Source organism: Strix aluco, chromosome 12 (assembly GCF_031877795.1).
Source record: "Strix aluco isolate bStrAlu1 chromosome 12, bStrAlu1.hap1, whole genome shotgun sequence".
NCBI classification, from domain to species: Eukaryota; Metazoa; Chordata; class Aves; order Strigiformes; family Strigidae; genus Strix; species Strix aluco.
The window spans coordinates 7,714,784-7,734,933 of NC_133942.1; the positions used below are offsets into that span (position 1 = coordinate 7,714,784).

Below are 20,150 nucleotides of genomic sequence, written 5' to 3' on the forward strand. Positions count from 1 at the left end.
ATGCAACAAAACTAAGCCTATCTTGATAGTGCCATGTTGACTAAAACAGCCTCTTGACAAATCATCAGTAATTACAGCTTCCACATTTGAGTCTTCCCACCAAAGGTGATGTTTTAAATATATAGCTATAAAATATGAAAGCTTGAATGTTTCCTCACTGACATTTGCAAAAAACACTATGTTGAAGATCCTTGTGAATCTTTTTTCCTTGCTACAAAGTTTTTCAGAAGTTTTCTTTTTTAAGACGACTAGAAATTAATATCCTGACTTTTCATTTTTAATCTGATTGTTGTACTCGTGAATCTTCTGAGAGAAGATTACATTTATTACTTCTGAAAACATTTTGCTTTTTTTTTTTTTCCCTTTCTGAGGAATATATTTGTGTGTCTATTTGTGTATTTTGGAATGATATTTCCTCCTAATTCATGGGACTGCTTTTCTAAACCTCTTGGAACCATTGTCCACAAAGGCACTTTTCTCTATTCTAGTTTTGATTTTTGTTCTTTTAAACAGATTGGCAGTAGATGTTCAGAGGAGTTTCTTTTAAATCCCAGTTGTAATTTACTTACCCTTCCGGTATGCAAAATCAAATGAGAGTTTTAGTGCACGAATAAGTGAAAGGGAGTAAGGCTAATAATAAGAGAGATTAACAGGGATGTATTTCTTTTTGCAGGGAGCATCACAATTTTCTTAAATTGTGTTTGAAGCTGCTTTCTAATCATCTTGCCCTTGCACTGGCTGGAGGTGTAGCTACTAGCATTCTTGGCCGGCAAGCTGGTCCTCTTCGAAATTTGTTGTTTAGACTGATGGACTCTTCTGTCCCTGATGAAATTCAGGAAGTAAGTAATGCTTCTTTATTTACATGTGGAAATTCTACTTTTTTTTCTTTCTTTGACTGTGTAATTAGAGATTTGACTGACTTTCTGAACTTGTCACTCTGATGAACGTGATTCTGACTTACCAGTTTTACTCATTGAAGTTAAAAATTGTAGTCAACATCACTGTTTTTTGATCTGAAAGCAGAGGAGACTGTTTGCATAAGAATTTCAAAAAGCTGCTTTTATTTTCTAACATTTTATTATTGCTTGTAACAATGAGCCCAAGATGTTAATGTTGCGGACTGAGTAACTAATTTACTTGAGTCACTTCTCCTAGGATGACACTCTTACAGGAAATAGCAACTTACAAAGAATTTTTTATTGTTCTGACAATGCTGGTCTCGTTTCACTCCTTCAATGTACTACATACATTTGCATCACTGAATAAAAGATTAATCTGCTATTGTGTGATAGAATTCTGATGTTAAATGTAATTAAGTGGGTGTTTTGAATATATTACGTGTGATATACCGTAATTTATAAAGATAGAGTTGAGTTGCTGCTTTTTCCCCCCGCACTGAAAAAGTATTTTCTGCTACTCTAATTTTAGGTCGTAATTGAGACTCTCTCAGTAGGAGCAACTATGCTACTTCCTCCGTTGCGAGAGAGGATGGAATTGCTACATTCTCTTCTACCCCAAGGTCCAGATAGATGGGAAAGCTTATCAAAAGGACAGGTAAGGTCAAGTAAAAATATGCCATGCTTTGAAAGCAGTTGTGGGTTTTTTTGGTTTCTTTTTTGCTAGAACATTTTGAACAGTGACATGAGCCTTATTTGCAGAGTGCAAGCACATTATTGGTGAGATGCAGCGCAAAGCCCAACTTAACGAAATCTGTAGGTAGCCTGGCTAAATCAGAATCTAGTGAGGTAAGGAGCACTACATGTTTTCTCAAGTGAAGGCTGACTACAGAAAGGTTAGGAATTGCTGTGTTAGAGTATCTAGACAAGTTTAAAGACTAGATGTTTTTGAATACTAGCCTGATTTAACAAGTCTTGGTAACAGAAAATTAACTGTTTTCTGGGAAGAATCTTGAATGATGCTTATCCTACATGGATTTCTTCCTACTTTGCAAAGATGACTGGGATGTGCCTTTATTTCTTTTTCTTTCTTGAATGTAAAGAACAGGAGCTAATGCAGTTTAGGACACTTGATCAGTATCCTACAAATGGAAGGAAAGAAATTCAAGAAACATCTATTCCAGTCCTGAACAGATTTATTGCTGAAGCTTCAACAGTAGTCTCATTAAAAAATGAGAGAAACTGTTACTCAGTTCTGTACACATAGGATCCTGGTCAAATCCTTTTATTTTATACGCTGTGGAATAGACTGGTTTACACTGATACTGAAACTATGAAGAAGAATCTTCTGATTCTAATTTTCTAAAGATTTCTGAAGATTAGTAGCAGTACAAACTAAAACTCCCAACAATTACTAGGGAAGAACAAGTTTAGGTTTTTCAGGATTCACAACCAGCAACAGTGGGGAACAATACTGAAATTGAAGGTCATTACTCTGCATCTGCCGCCTCCCTTGGTCTCATGTATGCTTGTCCTGCTTTTTACCCTTTTCTTATGTATAGACTAGAATAATTGTCCCCCTGCCCCCCAAATGACCAGATAACTAGAACAAACTGGAGAAAGCATTTGATCTAATGTCTAATATCTCTCTCACGCTCAGATTTGCACTAGGTGTGGTCATCTAATTTGGTATAGTTATCCGTTCTCTGATGATACAAATCTGCAGGAAAAACTGGGGGTTTTTTTTGCTAAAGTCCTCCAGCTTATTTTCATGTCTCATTAGAGTATTTTTATTGCATAACTATGCCTGATACTTTTTTCTTCTTAGCTCATTATTTTATCTTCATTAAAAAAGAGTGTTTCTTGTGTCTAAACATTTTTCTTTAGAGAATGCAATTGGATATTATTCTGACAAGTTTGCAGGATCACACCCATGTAGCTTCCCTGCTTGGCTATAGCTCGCCATCTGATGCCACAGAAACTTCCTCATTGTGTATCAGCTATGGAAATCTGTCTGATCAAACGTATGCTGTCCAGAGCAGTCATCCGGATACTCATCTAGCTGAAATCTTAATGAAGACTCTTCTAAGAAATTTGGGATTTTATACAGTATGTATAGGTCTTGTATTTTAAATTTTTTTTTTTAAATGTAATGAATTTTTAATACTTCAAAGGGTTAAAAGTTTCTCCCCACTTTCAGAAAATGTTGCTATTTTTGTTTATCTAAAGAGGCAGTGCCATATGTATTTGTGCTGAAGTGGACTAAAATCAGTTAAATCATCTCAAATACCGTGGTTCTAATGTTATTATAGTGGCATTTATTGTTTAACTTTGCTTATGTAAATGTAGATGGTTTCATATCAGACTAAAGTATTCTATTACTCTTACTTTGGCTTCAAAATTTTTTGGAAGATAGACTGTAACACATCAAGTAAGTAGATTGTATTGAACTCTTTTTGTCAGTATAATCTCAGCCACCAGAGAAAGATAGGCAGACACCAGAAACATGCATCGTTTTAATTAACTTCACTAGGGTAACTGCCATATAATAGTGCAGCAAGTACAGGTCAGCCATCTTATTACACATAGCGTGTCAAACAGATTGTTGTTCTTAGAAAGTTTAGGGGAGTCTAAGAGCAAGTAACTGACCTTTCTATTCAATAACCAGTTAAATATAACATCAAAAAGGAATCAGAGATTTTACTTCTCTGGCATAGTATTCCTGGCTCCTGAGGTGAGGGTTGGTATTTTTTTGTTCTTTTCTCTAGACCTCTCGTCATCTAGATTGAGCTATTTGCTTTGAATTTTCTACTTGAAACTAGCTCAGTTTTTTCAATAAATTTCAGAATAAGTCAAGCAGCCATCTACCTCTGCTCCTTTTATTGCCACCCTAGATAATTCAAGGAAGGATTCAAATCTGAAACATTTTATGTATCAGCCACGATAAGTTCTAAAGGGTTATTACTTATTTTAACGTATTGTGACTTGGGGGCCAGGGTGGGGATTGAGTTCTTTCATCCAGTTATCCTTGATGAGTTGAATGAAAAATACTTCTGCATCTGAAAATACCCTTTCTAGAATAGAAATGTTCGCTTCACAGCTATCACAATCACTACTGTGACATTCTAACCAACTCTAATTTAAAGTTTGTTTATCCCATGATCCACTTGATGCTATCCAATTTCTTTGATAATTACAGGTGCACGTGGTAAAAGTAAAAATACCATCTTTTTAAGATGATAGTAAAGTATTATAGCATCTGAAGACAGAGTTAATTGGGTTTTATTTCCCCCTTTTTGTCTTAATAGGACCAAGCCTTTGGAGAATTGGAAAAAAACAGTGATAAATTTTTACTGGGTGCATCATCATCAGAAAACAGCCAGCCTGCTCATCTTCATGAGCTTTTATGTTCACTGCAGAAACAGTTGCTGGCTTATTGCCACATCAACAGTGTTAGTGAGGTGTGTGTCCTTATTGTTATCATTTAGGGGGGGAAATATTAATTCAATATGCATGAGCACCAGAATATTGTAAGGTTCCTGTTGAAAATCTGAGTATTTGAAAGCTAAACTGATTTAAATAATGAACCCTTAAATACAAGAATTTTTCTTATGTTTGTTCCCTCCTAGAATTCCAGCAGTGTGGCACTGCTTCACAAACACCTTCAGCTTTTATTGCCTCATGCTACAGATATCTATTCCCGTTCTGCAACACTGCTTAAGGAAAGCTCCTGGAATGGTAGTGTTGGGGAAAAACTGAGAGGTAAATGTTCATGGAAATACAAGTAATGGTGGCTCCGTAAGCTTAGTGCAATTCTTGTTTGTTTAGATTTGAATAAACTACCTTATTTTCCCTATATCTGCATAAAGTAGACATCTGAAGCATCCCCAAGTAGGAGATTAAGTGTCTACCCAAGGATAGCATCTGGTTCATATTTTTCATGGAACATTTTGCATACAGGAAAAATACAGAATAGAGAGGATATTGTCTCTACATTATTGTTTCCCTTTCATTAATTCTAGATTTCTCTTTTTAAAAGTACATTTTTTTTTGAGATTAATTAAAAGCATGGAAGTAAAATATGGAATGGATTAATAATTATTAAACAAACACCCCATTTCAACATACATAGTTGAGACATTTTGAGACAGCTGAGGTATTTTTATGCAATTCTTTCTGACTTGTTGAATTGTGCTTGGAATACAATTATATAGCTATAACTGTAATTCAGGATTTTTTTTTTTTTTTCTCTGTAGATGTAATTTATGTATCGGCTGCTGGTAGTATGCTCTCTCAGATTGTCAACTCATTATTGTTACTGCCAGTATCAGTAGCTCGGCCTTTGTTGAGTTATCTGCTAGATCTGTTGCCACCTTTAGATCGTCTTAATAGACTGTTACCTGCTGCAGCCCTTTTAGAAGATCAAGAATTACAGTGGCCACTTCATGGTAAGTTTAATAACTAACACACTTTTAATCTGAAAAATAAAGAATGGCATGTCACCTTTTTGTAGTGGAAGTTTAACTTTCCCTTTTAAGATGGCTTTTTTTTTTTGAGTGTCTTGCTACATCTCCTTTTCAAATTCTTAAATGTGTTAACAATCCCTTGCTGTGAAATATTTTGAGCTTCCAGCCAAACTTATTTATTCTGTCAACCAAAAATTGTGTGGGAAGCCAGGAGCAATATGGGAAATAGATATTGACCTGAAAATACGAAGTTTGTAATACATGAAAATACAAGGATCATTGAGAATGTAAGGATCATTGAGTCCAACTCCCTCCTCCTTGCAGGACTACCTAAAACTGAACTATATGACAAGAAGCATTGTCCAGAAGCTCTTTCAACTCTGATAGGCTTGGTGCTGTGACCACTTTCTGAGAGAGCCTGTTCTAGTGACTAGCTGCCCTCTCAGTGAAGAACCTTTCCTAACGTCCAATCTGAACTTCTGATGCAGCTAATAGATAATTTTGCCATGATCTATTTACTTCCATGTCCAAATTTTACTTTTGTTTTCCATTTTGTAGTGTAATACAATTTTAACTTAAAATCAGGAATTACCTATTAACTTCCTGAATGTGTGCCACCACATATTTCTGGTGCCAATGAAATAGAAATATAAAACCAGAGGTAAAGCAACTGAAATCTATGATAAGAGGTGCTATACTTATTTGCCATTCATTGAATTTTCCAGTAATATTTTTGGCAAAGTTTTCTGCTTTGAGTGCTGTTTTCAGTTGTATCATTTATCTATGTGTGTTTATCAACACAAGAAAACCTGTATTGGACAAAATAGATTCTTGGTCAGACTTTAAAACAGCCTTGTCTGCACGGAGTATGAACAGTTGCACCATGAATGGTGATGGCCTCTGCTGCTGTTGTAATGTTAAGCGATCTATTTGTCCTAACTGCTGTTTCTTCAGTTTATAGGTTGTTGTCTGAGGGGCAAATCTGATATAAACTGGGAAATTAACAAGATCTGCTGTTAATTTTACGAATTTTGGAATTCTTTTTAACATCTGGGCAACAGTGACTAATTTGACAATTCCTTGTTAATACTTTTAGGTGGCCCTGAATTAATTGATCCTGCTGGAGTGCCCTTACCACAGCCTGCCCAGTCTTGGGTATGGCTTGTAGATCTGGAGAGAACTGTAGCTCTGCTTATTGGGAGGTGTCTTGGCGGCATGCTTCAAGGACCTCCAGTGTCCCCTGAGGAACAAGATACAGCCTATTGGTTGAAAACTCCACTTTTCAGTGATGGAGTGGAAATGGATATTCCTCATTTAGGTAAGCTGTTAAGTGCAAGTGTCTAATCGTCATTTTTTTTAAATTTCTGATGATGTTTGAATAAGTCTGTGTACTTGGGGTTTGTCTTTCAGTATTCTTGTCTATTTATGTAGTAATACAAAAAGTTGGAAAACAAATACTTAAGTATATGCTGTAGTTTACCAAGGGTCTTGGAAATACATATGGAAGAAAAAAAATCTGCAGTTTCTCAGTGAAAGAAGTAACACAGACTTCACTGAGTTAATTTTAAATGTTTTACTCTTAAATGCTCAGCGTTTAACAGGCACACCAGGGGCTCCATTGCTCATATTAATTATTGAAAAATATTATCTTTAATTGTATTCTTCTTACAAAGTGGAATTTTTCTTAATTAGAAATAATACTATTAACAACACAGTTCAATCCTTCTGATCTGCCAGAAGTGTTAACAGGACTCAGCATTCATATTTCTAATCATCCCTTTCTATCTGAATAACGCACTTGCTTCTGCTTCTCTGTGGCCTGTTCCTCTTAGCTCACATCTCCTGCTTCTTCTGATTCTGAGTAGACTACTTCAAGACTTATTTACAAGACATAGTGTTTTGAAATAGGTACATACAATAATTGCACGTTTATGACTATTATAGTTCAGGTAGAATTAATGATACAGAATTATGCTATTGAAGCAGAGTTGGATAATGCTTCTAAATCTTCATAGGTTTTATGTAAGTTGTAACTCTAAGTCACTTTATTCCTTAGCTAACTTGAGTTTGTGGTTGAACAATGAAATGTCTTGATTTATTTATTTTTTTTTGATGAAGTGGAGAGTGAAAGCTGTTTTATATGCTTTTAGATAGATGCATGTGATCCTCAAAATTTGCAGAGTTTAATTTCTTAGGTATTTCCTTTCTGTCAGACAAATGCATGAGCTCCTTATTAGAAGTGGCCCTATCTGGAAATGAGGAACAGAAGCCATTTGATTATAAATTGAGACCTGAGATTACAGTCTATGTTGATTTGGCCTTGGGTTGTACAAAAGAGCCAGCAAGGAGCCTCTGGATCAGTATGCAAGACTATGCTGTTAGTAAAGGTAAGATGTTGGAAATACGTGTGTGTGTCTGTGTTAAAAACATACTGCATGTTTCAACTACATACCTAGCAGAATCTATATTTTCTTTGGCAGTGACTTTTAATACTGTGACATGATAAACCTAATTAATTGTCATGTTCCACCCCAATCTTTCTTTTGCTTTTTCTGTTACTTATTTTTGACATTGATTCCAGTCTTTGACAAACATGTAGTTCAATGTTCCTTTTCCCTTCAAACTAGAAAAAAGAGACTCTTGTTTGCTTACTCAGTTGTTGGTGTTTCTGTTTTCCTAGTAGAGCAGGGTGAAACTTGGAATTAAAAAGAAAATTGATGGGGAGGAGATGGGGGAAGGCAAAGTAACATGCAAAATATATTAGGAATGGGATGAAGGCGTAGATCATCTTTTGTTTTTCAAGTCTCTGGGAGGCTAGCCTTACAGTATTAATGGTTCTTCATGCTTATTGCCTAAAATCTGGATTCCTGCTCAGGCTTCCCATGTCTCCTTTTAATGAGATCCACTAAGCACTGCGGTTGTACTGTAACTGTGCTGGATCCAGAAATAATTTTCTGTAGCTCTGGCCAAGGTAGGCGTGATCAAGAAGACAGCAAATGGTATTGTGTGCCTGTTGAGAGCAACACAGAGAATTCTGTTGCAGAGTTCCACAGAAGTAGGAATTACAGTTAAAAAAATGCTGGCTGTCTGTTTGCAAAATCGGAGATGAATGGGCTAATTTGTATTATTTTGGTTATGGAATTGAGTGTTTAGAAGTTGATGTGGTTCTGCTTGGTTCACAATGCGAGCTGACTGAAAATTGTATGGTGACGGTTAGCACAGCATCAAATGCAAAGTAATGGGACTTGCTGAGGAGCAGGTACGTTAGATTAATCTGTATGTGGCCAGGTAAGTTTTTGTGATTTCTAAAGCAGTTTGCGAGGATTCATAGATAATATTAAATTGAATAAGATACTATGAAGATATATGTAAGGAAGTGGGAAAGTTAATTCTTTTTTTTTCCCATGAAATATTATGGTGCCTTGTGGAGGTTTGCTTGGCAGCTTTGTTATTTTATAGTAGAACCTTAATTTTGAGACCTGATAATGTCTCTTATTAATATTAGCAGTGAAGCTTGTGCTTGTGTTAATAGTTGGCTTTCCTACTGGAGATAAGGCTTTCCTATAAGTGAGTCTGTCAAATAATTCTTGAATGTGGTTTCAGCCACGTGTAAAAGAGCAGAAAGTCTCAAATATGGTGTGTTTCTAAACCAGTTCTCTGTAAATCGGTGGCTTTGTGAAGAGAAGAGCTCCACTTCGTTATCCTTGCTTGAAAGGAAGGTTGCACGCTAAGTTCAGCGCTTTGAGTCTCTGGTGGCAGTTTGTGTGCACACCCTTGGCTGACTGTTAGACTTCAGTACTTTGAGCAGACTAAAACACATTTGTCTGAAGCAGTGTATTTGTGAATTGTTGATGCTAAACTTATTTCTTAAGCATTAAAACTACTTCTAAATAAGACTTAAATGGGTGAAGATTTTTTTTTTAATGATGTCATTGAAAATATATTTGTTTTTTGGAAACAGTAGCCAGTTTTGATGAATCCTTTCTATTTTCAGATTGGGATACTGCAACTTTAAGTAATGAATCGCTCCTAGATACTGTGTCCAGATTTGTTCTTGCGGCTCTTCTGAAACATACAAGTTTACTTAGTCAAGCTTGTGGTGAGAGCAGGCAAGTAACTTGAAGCTCCTGTTAAAAGTTTGTGAGAAACTGAAATGTCAAATGATTGTCTCGGGACAAAGTTTAACTTCAGTTTTTAAAAGAAAGTTAGTATGATATTTCCCTGGTTTGGGTCACTTTTTTGTAGGTACCAGCCTGGCAAAGCCTTGGCAGAAGTATACCGTTGTGTATATAAAGTTCGGAGTCGCTTGCTTGCCTGTAAGAACATGGAACTTATTCAGACTAGATCATCCTCAAGAGACAGATGGGTAAGACTGCAAATCTCTTTTCAGTTCTTCAGGCTTTACTGTGTATTAAGAAAATACTGCATCAAGTTAGTTTCATAGATGTTGCTGGTATTTTTGTTCTGCCATGTTGAAAACTTTCAGGAGTTTTCAAATTAAAATGGACAATGTATAACTAGGAGTTAGTTAATCTGCACTTCTGAAAGCATTGAGTATAGTGTATTTACACAAGACAGTATGCATAGGTTAAACTTGGTGGTTCTCTGGCTTACCAAGCGTACACAGGGTGGTCATTTTGTACACATGTAATAAATCTGTTGCTTCATGTTCATATTGTAGCTGTTGTGTATGCTCACAGTCAGGTACTGTGTCCTCTGTGTATGCAGTAAGTTCTGTTACTCCCGGAAATCCTCAAGCTTATTATGCAAATTCAGTAAAGCAAATCTAAATGTATGCAATAGATCTGTTGCTTCAGGGAGATCTCAGATTTGATACTATTGGGGAAAAAATAGCTGGTTTGCATTTGCATAGTATACACAGGCTTAATGGTAGAATGACAAGAGCAAACAAGAAGTGCCAGAAAAATGGTGACCATGATCTGCTGCTACCAAGACCTTCTGCTTTTTTGGAAAGGAAAACTGCCAGGAGAGGGCAGATGAATTACGCTGGTGGGATGTGTATATCCCAAGATCTGTAGGGTTAATTACCTTCCACAGTGTTCTAGAACCTCTAATGTAACTGTATGTTTCGTATTGAAAGCTTTGCCTTCTTCAGGTTGTCTAAAACTGTTTCCTGCACTGGAAAATTGTCTGTTAGGTAGTAAGGATTTTGCTGGTCAGCACTTATATCCTCAAATTGAAGGAAAACATAAATCCAAATATATCCACTCAATCAAAAAGATTAAATTCAAATTCTAAGACTGTTATTCTTCTAGTGCACCTCTTATGCTAATCTTTGATCTTGGAGTATGCATCTGTTTAATTTCATTGAAATAAAAGGGAGGAAAAGAACTGCAAGTTCAGGAGTGTTAAGAATAAAAATGGGAACATACTGGATATCAGTTTAAGTAACAAAATCTTGTCCATTGAAGTAAACCTTACCATATTCATGTCCTTTAAAAAGGGAGAAAATTTTATGAGACAACAGCATGTGGTTGCCAAAGACTTTGATGCTGAAGTGTCAAAGTTTGACAATAGAATCTAAGAAGGCATTACAAGGAGACATTTTTCTGCAAGTAATCTAACAGTTACTAAACAAAAAATAAATTTTCCAACTTATGTATTTAAAGCCTTGAATGTAAACAGCTGTCTTTGTTTATTTCACTCAATATCAAAAGTAAATTTTTGATAGGAAAAAACTTATTCAATAACTATGTCCTTTGATGTTCGTCTTTCATTTTGGTGAGAATTAATTTCACTATATGTATTTTTTTAAAATCAAAGATGTTAGATAACCAAGAATCTGCTGATGTTGATACTCAAGAACATTCTTTTACTCGTACAATTGATGAAGAAGCAGAAATGGAGGAGCAGGCAGAACGCGACAGAGAAGAAGGACACCCAGAACAAGAAGATGAAGAGGAGGAAAGAGAACATGAAGTTATGACAGCTGGTAGTAAGTACTAGTTATGTGTGTCAATAATGTAATGTACTTTGGAAGGACAATACATTTTTCTCTCCAAGGTAAAATGGAGAAATTATTTTAAAGATTGTGAAAGATTTGCCTGCATAAACATTGTGAGAAATTTATTTTTATAAAATGGTGTAGTGCTTTTATTGGGTCAGAAAAGTCTTTTGATACAAGGGAACGTGAATAGTAGGCAAGCAGACTGCCTTTATGGGCATTCTCAGGGCATCTGACATACGCCAACACTACTTACATGCACTATCTACTAATCTACTAACAGGTTTTATATTGTTTTCTCTAAACTTCTATACAATAGATCTCCAAGTTGTCATCAGTATTTCTATATAGAATTTTTGCTGTGTTTTATGTGTTCATCTTGTATATAATAAGATTTGAAGGGTAATGTTATTCTGAAGTTTGGAAACAAAACTGCTGTTTCCAAACTGTCGATAACTGTGGGCTGACTGAGTTGGAATTCACTTGTATCTTTGAATATCTCTTCGTAGATTCATTAAAAACTTCAAGGTTTAGTCAAAGTTTGGTATTTATAACACTATTGGCAATACTTTCTCACGGGTTTTCTAAAAAACTTGTTTAATACTTCAGAAGATAACTTGAAAAAGGTGAACTTCACAAACTGTTGTTCTGCTGACTTGGTCTTGTAATCAGGCTCAATTGGGTAGTTAATCCTTAATTTTTCCAGTTCTAGTGAAGCAACGTACAGTCACACTTGATTGTTTTTTCTATTGTTACCCTAGTGTTCTCAAAGGCAGGAATCATGTTAGCCTCTGAAAGTTACTGTAGCATATATGTAGCTTAAAAAAGAAAATTGGCGGACTTGAAATATTTTCTGTAGATATTTTTTTCTTTTCCCCAATATTGTTCCTCTGGACACTGTTAGAATGGTTATCTTTTTCCACCCTCTGCTGTCATCATCACCTGTTTTGCTGACAGTTGTTTATATTCCTCATTAGGACTCTCATATTCCTGTTTGGGATCTTAAAGACCAAAAAGCATGTTACACCTTTAGTTTCTATATGATGTGTCGTATCCACAATGCGGTGTAGGCTTTCCTGAAATTGTGTACTATGGAGTTGAAGTGCACATTTATGAGATGATTTACAGTTCTGGAAGGTGTACACATGTGTTACCTGGTCACTGTAGATGCAGTATGCTTTTGCTGCTTGATATACAGTTAGCCTGGGCAAATGCTTAGTGTTCTCCAGTCCTACCTGGACCGAGCTTCTGGACACAATAAAGGATATGTATCCAGAAGTACCCAGCCAGACAGTAGTGTTATGTGCACAGACAAGCAGGAATATGATGACACTTTTATTGGAGATCCTAGGGGAAGCTGATCCTGCCCTGCACAATTCAGTTTGTGTCCTTGATGCCTGGCTGCTTCTAACTATTAACATCAATGAAGGAAGTGTTTGGATTTACCTTTGCCTTTCTAAAGGGGAACGGAACTTTAAAATTATTAAGCCAAGAGAGCTTTAGGTCTTTGGACAGAGATGATGCAGTCTCTCACACAGCTTCTTTAGAAAAATTTGGCACCTAAGACAACAGCAGAATTAAGCAAAGTGAAGGCTAAGAATTTTGATAGGATCTTCATTGTACTAACCAAAGCTAATAAAGTCCTGAAACTGTTTCAGTATTGAATTACAGATATTCTGGTGTCTGGAATACAGATTTACACAAACATTACTTTATATACATCTGCTAAAAGACAAACATGAAATAATCTCTTCGATGCTATCCGAGAAGGACTTGGGTTGCAGTAAGATGCTGAAAGAGTGTTTAGTGTTCTGTCAAATTACATCGTCCTCTTAATTTTAAACTTAACATTATGTAAATGCTTCGTTTAACCTGTTTGCATGACTTCTTTTATAGCTTTGTACTATTCATGTATTTTTTTACTGTTGGAAAAATACTCGTTCTTTGTAGTGGGGCAGTTTTTGGCCCAAGATGTAGATGAATATTTCATTCTATGTAGCTTTGTCTAGAAGTTAAGACCTTCTTTTTGTGTTGCATGTTACAGAAATATTTCAATGTTTCCTATCAGCCCGTGAAGTAGCTCGCAGTCGGGATCGAGATAGGATGAACACTGGGACAGGGACTAGACTTGATGATCCACCTCCTCAGTCTCAGCAGGAACGAAGAATCAGCACTGATCTGACAGAAGGTCAAGATGTGTATACTGCTGCATGCAACTCTGTGATCCACAGGTGTGCCTTGTTGATCTTAGGAGTAAGCCCTGTTATCGAGGAGCTCCAGAAACGAAGGGAGGATGGACAGTTACAGCAGCCTCCCTCTACTACTCCTGAGGGTATCGGACTCATGACAAGGTGGGGTTTGCCGATTGCTTAGAATAGTTAACTTTTCTCTGCTTCCTTTATAATTGGTTAAATAACCCAGTTTTCTTCTGAGGATTCTTAGAATTTTTTTAAAAGATTTTTGCCTAGAGTAATGTTACGTTTTTGTTGAGAATAGTGATTTTTCCTCAATTTTCTTTGTCCACATAAACTAAATCTTAATAAGAATTTTATTTTGTGTGGATCATATTTACTGTTCAAAGTTGGGCTTAGTGATAAATAATAATGAAGTCCAGATCATCAGGTGTACGGATAATCTGAGGTAATTGGAAAAATTCTTTATTTTTTCCTAAAACTTGTGTATGTGTTTGGATCTTTTATTACCTTATTTGTATTTTCTTGAACTTTACCATTGTCCTATATAGTAGTGTCCAAAGAAAATTTGTAGGATATATTTAAAACCAAAAGTTTCAACGTCTATTATGAAAAAAGTGTAATTCATGATTGATTTTTATCAATATTTCTAACATATTGGCATGTGTAAGACACTGTTCTTTGGTACAGGCGAATAACAAAGCCAGACAGCTCATTGAATTGGAGAAGTGTATAGTTTAAATAGTATAAGCACTACATAATTGATTTTAAATTTCATGACCTGATATATTCTTGGTAACAGATTTTTATTCTAAACTTGATATATTTAAACTTTTATTCTAGAAATCTTTGTGTGTGTCTATTAGAACATAACACAGGAATTGTGTAGCTGGTGCTACTAGTGAACTGCTGAGTCTACTTATGCTTCTAGTTTACAGAAACTCTGCTCTGATATTTTAAATGAAGATATTGACAGGAAGTTCAGAGGGAGATTACATATATTCCGTACCCTTTTATTCTTTCTGCCTCTTTTTGGAAATCTAGTCCTTAAAGCATGGATGGATGACTCTGTCGTTGTCAGAGTGGCTTTGATCTCCAGCATATTAACTTTAGGATGCATTTTGTGGGCAGGTTTTTAAAAAGTTCAGTGCTTTTTCACCCACTTTATTTTCTTATTCTCTCAGCTCAGAAGTGTTTCTGTATACTGTATGTAATACTTACCAAGACACTTGAATGATCAGTCGTTTGAGGTTGCCGTTTGTTCAGTTGACCAATAAGGGTGTTAAGAAGAAACAGTTTATTAATACCCTTTATAAGCAGAATAACTGAAACCATCAGACCACTTTATTTCCCTTTGATGTGGTCTTGTGATGTTCTGTGATAGTCTACTCCCAAATAAAACTGTGCTATCTGCTAAATTTGACTGTCAACTCTTACTTTTGCCTAATACCAGTATTTTCTTTCTGTGTGTGCGCGTGCACGCATGAATGTGTGTGCACCTGAAGCAGGAGTGAAAGTCTTACTGCAGAAAGTCGCTCAATCCATGCAAACTCAAACTACAGACTGATTAAGTCAAGAAGTGAATCCGATTTATCTCAGCCAGAATCAGATGAAGAAGGTTATTCACTGGTAAGTAAACTAGCATTAGGTATTTAGAGATTGTCAATATAATATTTATGTGGGAAGTACCTCTTAAACATTTGTTTAGTACTGTGTTTCAGTACTTAAGTTTTTCTTCTAATAACCAACATTGTTAAGAGAAAGTAATAGTGGTAAAAAACAAATTGAAACTATTATAGCTCTGTTAAGTTTCTCACTTACATGGGTGAGAGATGGATTTTAAATACTTAAAATACTATGCACTGCATACATTTGCCTAAAGAAATGAGGATTTTATTAATCTTTTAATCTAGAGTGGAAGACGAAATGTTGATTTGGATTTGGCATCATCACACAGAAAACGGGGTAAGTTTTATTGTTGACCTGATAAATATATTAGTATTTTTCAAGTTAAAATGTGTTTGCAGTTAAATACAGTACATAGTGACAATGAGGATGTGAAAACTGGGTATTTAAAAAAAACCATTTGAAATAATTATTACCTACTGTTTGTTGTGCTAAGTTCTTCTGCTTTGTGGCTTGGTTATAGTATTTCCTAGGTTATAACTATTTATTCTAGTTGCTAGAACTGTGATGCTCTTTTGAAGCAAGTGAGGGTTTCTGTGAGGTCAAGTGAATTAAGAACTTTCATTGTGTTTTCACTCACGTAACTTCAGGCATTAAAAATTGGCAGAGAAGTTTAAGTGGAATGCTCTGTTCTTGTGCTAACAATGAACTTTTACCATAAAATGTACATGAACATGGAGAACTCGTATCCAGAAAATACCACTTCAATTTTTGCATCCTCTCAACACCAGCACACCTACAGAACCAAACACCCACTTCTTCCCATGCTCCAATATAAATCAGATTTTCAGCTTTTTTACTGCTTTTTGTTGCTGCTTCATTCTGGGGAATCTCAATGAGCTTTTTCACAGAAGGTGGTGGAAGGGAGCAAAGGATATTTGTTTGTACGGAGTCCAGAAAGTCCCACTTCACTCCGGATGATGCAGAGTCTCTGCTAGCATCACAACTTATGTCTGTTGTATCTGTAAAAATCTTGCGAAGAGTTTTAACAGGAATTAGGTTGAGTTATGGCTTAATTACAAAAGCCTTAATACTGTTAGGTAACGTAAGAGTTGTAGTTTAATAACTGTTATTGGTAAGCAGAATACTGAGAGGTGCTTGCTTTTTAGTCTTTTGGAATTGTAAAGCACCCTATCAGAGGCAGCACCCATTACACTTCAATTTGTAAATAATGTGGAAAGGAGTTCCTTGTACATGGATAATCAATTGAACCAGTTGAGCAAGTAAAGAAATTTACTAGAGCTGTTCATACTGTGACAGCAGGATGTACATTGGCATTCTCAGTGTTCGATGATCTGATGGACTCTGCCAGCACTCTGATCTGCGGTGTATTCTTTGAAGCCACCATTTTTAGCTTTGCTGTTAATGTGACACAGAACTCTGCACTTGCTTTCCTCTATGTCCTAAAAGTAATCAGAAAATCATCTTGGGTTAGATCTGAGATAAAACAGATTTTATGGATTATGGTTCCTGAGCTGTTGGTTAGACTGATGAGGAGGTTTTGGTCACGGGCTTCAGGAAATGAGGAATAATGCAAGAATAGACTTTTATCAATCAGTCTATAGATTTTTTTATTACAGAAGGGAGTTCTGCACCAAGTGTGTAACACTGAGGAGAAACAGGGGTAAATACATTTATCTTATCCAGAACCTAAAGAAGCTCAAATAGCTCATTTGCAAACTGAACCCTGTGACCACACATACTGATGATACCTGTTTTCTGGTACTGGAGGGCTTATTTGTCTGGTATTGGCAACTGGAAGTTAGCATACAATAATGAAAACTTTTCTACTTGTGCTTGGATGATGTATATATGACAGTTTTGGCTGATACCCAATACTGGACTCATCCAGTGAATGCAGGGTACATTTACAGGGAAACATTCCCAATGCTTATATCAAGGTCAGGAAAAGATCTACAAAGATTGGTGTGATCCACTGGATGAGCTATTCAGTTCGGTGCTATTTAAGGTCTTTCATTTCTTATGACCTGGTTTTGTGAATCCTAGTTATCTTCTAGAACTGAATCATGCCCAGTGTTTGGTGAAGATGTAACTTGCAGCCATTTTGGATTGTCCACTCCTTGTAACGTAGCCTGCACATGGAAGGGCTAGGGATACTGCAGTGCCTATCAAGGTTGTTTTGATTGGTAAAGCCCCTTCAGTTTCATCTTTATTCTTGTGATATGCTGTGATTAATAAAGGGGACATTTATGCTCACTGTTACCTCAGCTTGAAGAATAGGAGAAATCTAACTTCTTACAGCATATCCGCATTATGTTGTGCTCCATCCTGAGTTGCTGGCAAAAGAGATCAAGGAGTTCCATCAGAATAAGCTATCTGCATGTAAATTTGCTACATTTGTTAAGAACTGAAGGATTAGAAAAAGCCTAGTTTCCTGTTTACGACAAGGAAACCACTGTAGAAGAGATGACCTACGGAAGACTACAGCATTGTTCCTCAAGTTGTTCTCCAGCTGGATTTTTAAGTGGCACCAAAGTCAGATTCCCCTGAAGCAACGATTAGACATTTTCGTGAGAAACAAGCAGCATATTTTTACTTGTTATGCGGGGTTTTTTTGAGATGTTCTTTCCATATTCATGTTTGTACTTTGTGCTACTAGGACTTTCACATATAATTTTGAGTGGAAAATTTTATGTCCCTCTAAATGAGGAGGAGAGGAAAGAAACATGTATGCCTTATAGATGATAGACAAGATCTCTATTTTGAGTGCAGAGGATAGTTGTGCATTACAACAGAAATATACATGGGAAACACTTCTCAAATTGGGATGAACATAAAGTAAAGCCTACTGTTCTTTCTTGTCTCTCTACAAAACAGCAGTAACTATTGTTGCTTTAAGGGGCTTACAGCTGAACTTTTCAAATTTTTGTGGATTGAATCTAGAGTTGACAGTGTTAAGTGGGAAAGAACAAATAGAATCTTACAGAAGAACCATACGAAAAACAGGAACCACTTCTCATTTCTTTCAGTTGAAGTTTATTATTCAAAACATTCAATCGGGTTTGCTTTGAAATGTGTTTTTTAACATAGTATCTTACTGCAGTTTGCAGCAGTCCCTTGAAAATATTTGTCCTCTTAAGTGTCTCTTCATAAACTGTGTGAAGGAAGTTGACAAGCAGAGCTAATTGGAAAACAAAGTTTTTTCCTTCTATCATCATTGATTTTTTTCCTGTAGGTTCTGCTATTTTGGAGACTTAAAAGGGAATTTTCACTTAAAAAAATTATGGGCATGAGGTTCCTCCCATCTCTTCTTCAAAATTTTACTAGAATTTAACCACACTTGTACAGAACCATGGCCACACATGATGTTTCCAGCTGAGGTTTTGGAGGGTTAATTTATCCTCAGCTATACTCTATGCAGAGTATTTGATCCTTGCAAAGTTGTCAAAATATTGTGGAGTGTATAGGGTATCAATGAGTAGTTATTTTGTAACAGGCAAGAGAGTAATTCCCTCTGGAGTGGATTGGCTTGTCTTAGAACTTCTGTTTATTGAAAGCAGCAACTGTTATTCAAAATTCAGATCACATTTCCTTAATAATTGAAAGTCACTGTTGGTTATAGTCTTGTTTTTATGGTACAAAATATGTTCTTATTCATAAATTGCAATACAGAAAACTAGCAGTAGAAAAACTACTAATACTATAAGGTCTTCCTATGGTCTTGCAGATGAGTATGGAAGGCAGGCATTCTCTTTTTACTCAGTTAATGTCTTGGCCACTCAGTCCAATCTTTAATTGCTGCCTCCATTTATTGTATCTGTTCAGAAATATGACTGTGGTATTCCTACTTCAGCCTGAGGATCCTTTGAGTATCTTGTTTCTTGCTATTATTTAGTTATTTCTGAATTAGTAAAGATTTCCTTCCATTCCTGCAGAAAAAGTATTTTACAATACTTTTTCCATAAGGGGTGATGAGCACATTATTATTTTCCCCTCGTATCGAAGCCCTTTGGGGGCTTCCAGAGAATATGCCTCCAAATGTTGTACCCACACTGTACAGTACCTGTGGGATACTCAATGCTGCATTAGATACTTAACGGTAAAGAATGCGTGTTTAGCAGTGCAATAGTAGACGTAGTTACAGACAGGTAAATGAGAGTCCTCCAGTCTTGAGTTTTCTTACTTCGCATAAATCTTAATTCAGTGGATTTCAGTGTGCTTGGGTGTACTGTAGTACTTTACTACCACAATTGGGCAACTCTGAAAAAAGCAGCAACTTAAATGAAATCCAAATAAAATTGAAATAATTTTGTGTACCTGTAATAATATGAGTTCTGCATTTTGAAATTGAAAGGTTGTGTTTGAGTAAGGTATGTAAATGTGTCTTGGTGTATGCATATAACTGTGTTAAGGGGGATATATTTTTTTCCCCTGAAAAGAAGGTGAAGAATTTAGCAAGTTACCTAGGCTATATTAATTCAAAACAAGAGTAAATATTCTTTTCCCCCAAACTTTGCTGCTTGATATATTATTGTATTGGTTGAGATGAGACTGATCATTTAAGTCTAAGTCAGAATAATATGAGGAAGAGATTTTATGAATATGTTACCTTCTGTTTCAAATGTCTGCTTTTGTCTTCTGATTCTTGTGTGGTGTAGTGTATTTACTCCTTTTTGGCCAGTTGAGCCCCAGAAAAAAGAAGAGCTTCAAGCAAGTAACTGATGGCATGTTTATTTTTTTTTGTCTCTATAGCTTCCCTACATATTTTATGTTTTATGAAGTGTGTATTGCAGCTGTGCCACATTCATTTAGAAAACTCATTATTACAAGCTGGCTTATAAGGACAAGTAACTTTTTTTTTACTGTAAGCTTAAAGTTTATTCTTATGTGCAACTCTGTTCATGTGATTGTAGAGGCTTATGGAAGTGCTAAGCTGCAATCCATTCTGTGTAATTGATATTACACAGAATCAAGCTAAGCTCTA

General features: G+C 35.9%; 1 protein-coding gene across 13 annotated transcripts in view; it reads left to right on the plus strand.

Moving 5' to 3' along the window:
- The window catches only part of HERC1 (HECT and RLD domain containing E3 ubiquitin protein ligase family member 1), a 136,336-nt gene that overhangs the window by 66,169 nt on the left and 50,017 nt on the right, over positions 1 to 20,150 (plus strand). For 11 of the 13 annotated variants that reach the window (XM_074837965.1, XM_074837976.1, XM_074837963.1 and 8 more), the window contains exons 12-25: positions 674 to 839; positions 1,429 to 1,554; positions 2,784 to 3,005; positions 4,205 to 4,357; positions 4,526 to 4,658; positions 5,153 to 5,344; positions 6,459 to 6,680; positions 7,576 to 7,749; positions 9,357 to 9,471; positions 9,608 to 9,728; positions 11,147 to 11,318; positions 13,372 to 13,678; positions 15,028 to 15,148; positions 15,433 to 15,484. In XM_074837965.1, coding sequence (XP_074694066.1) covers positions 674 to 839; positions 1,429 to 1,554; positions 2,784 to 3,005; positions 4,205 to 4,357; positions 4,526 to 4,658; positions 5,153 to 5,344; positions 6,459 to 6,680; positions 7,576 to 7,749; positions 9,357 to 9,471; positions 9,608 to 9,728; positions 11,147 to 11,318; positions 13,372 to 13,678; positions 15,028 to 15,148; positions 15,433 to 15,484 — 2,276 coding nt within the window. The remainder of the gene's footprint in view (positions 1 to 673; positions 840 to 1,428; positions 1,555 to 2,783; positions 3,006 to 4,204; positions 4,358 to 4,525; positions 4,659 to 5,152; positions 5,345 to 6,458; positions 6,681 to 7,575; positions 7,750 to 9,356; positions 9,472 to 9,607; positions 9,729 to 11,146; positions 11,319 to 13,371; positions 13,679 to 15,027; positions 15,149 to 15,432; positions 15,485 to 20,150) is intronic. The other 2 variants (XM_074837972.1, XM_074837975.1) reach the window with 2 other exon arrangements.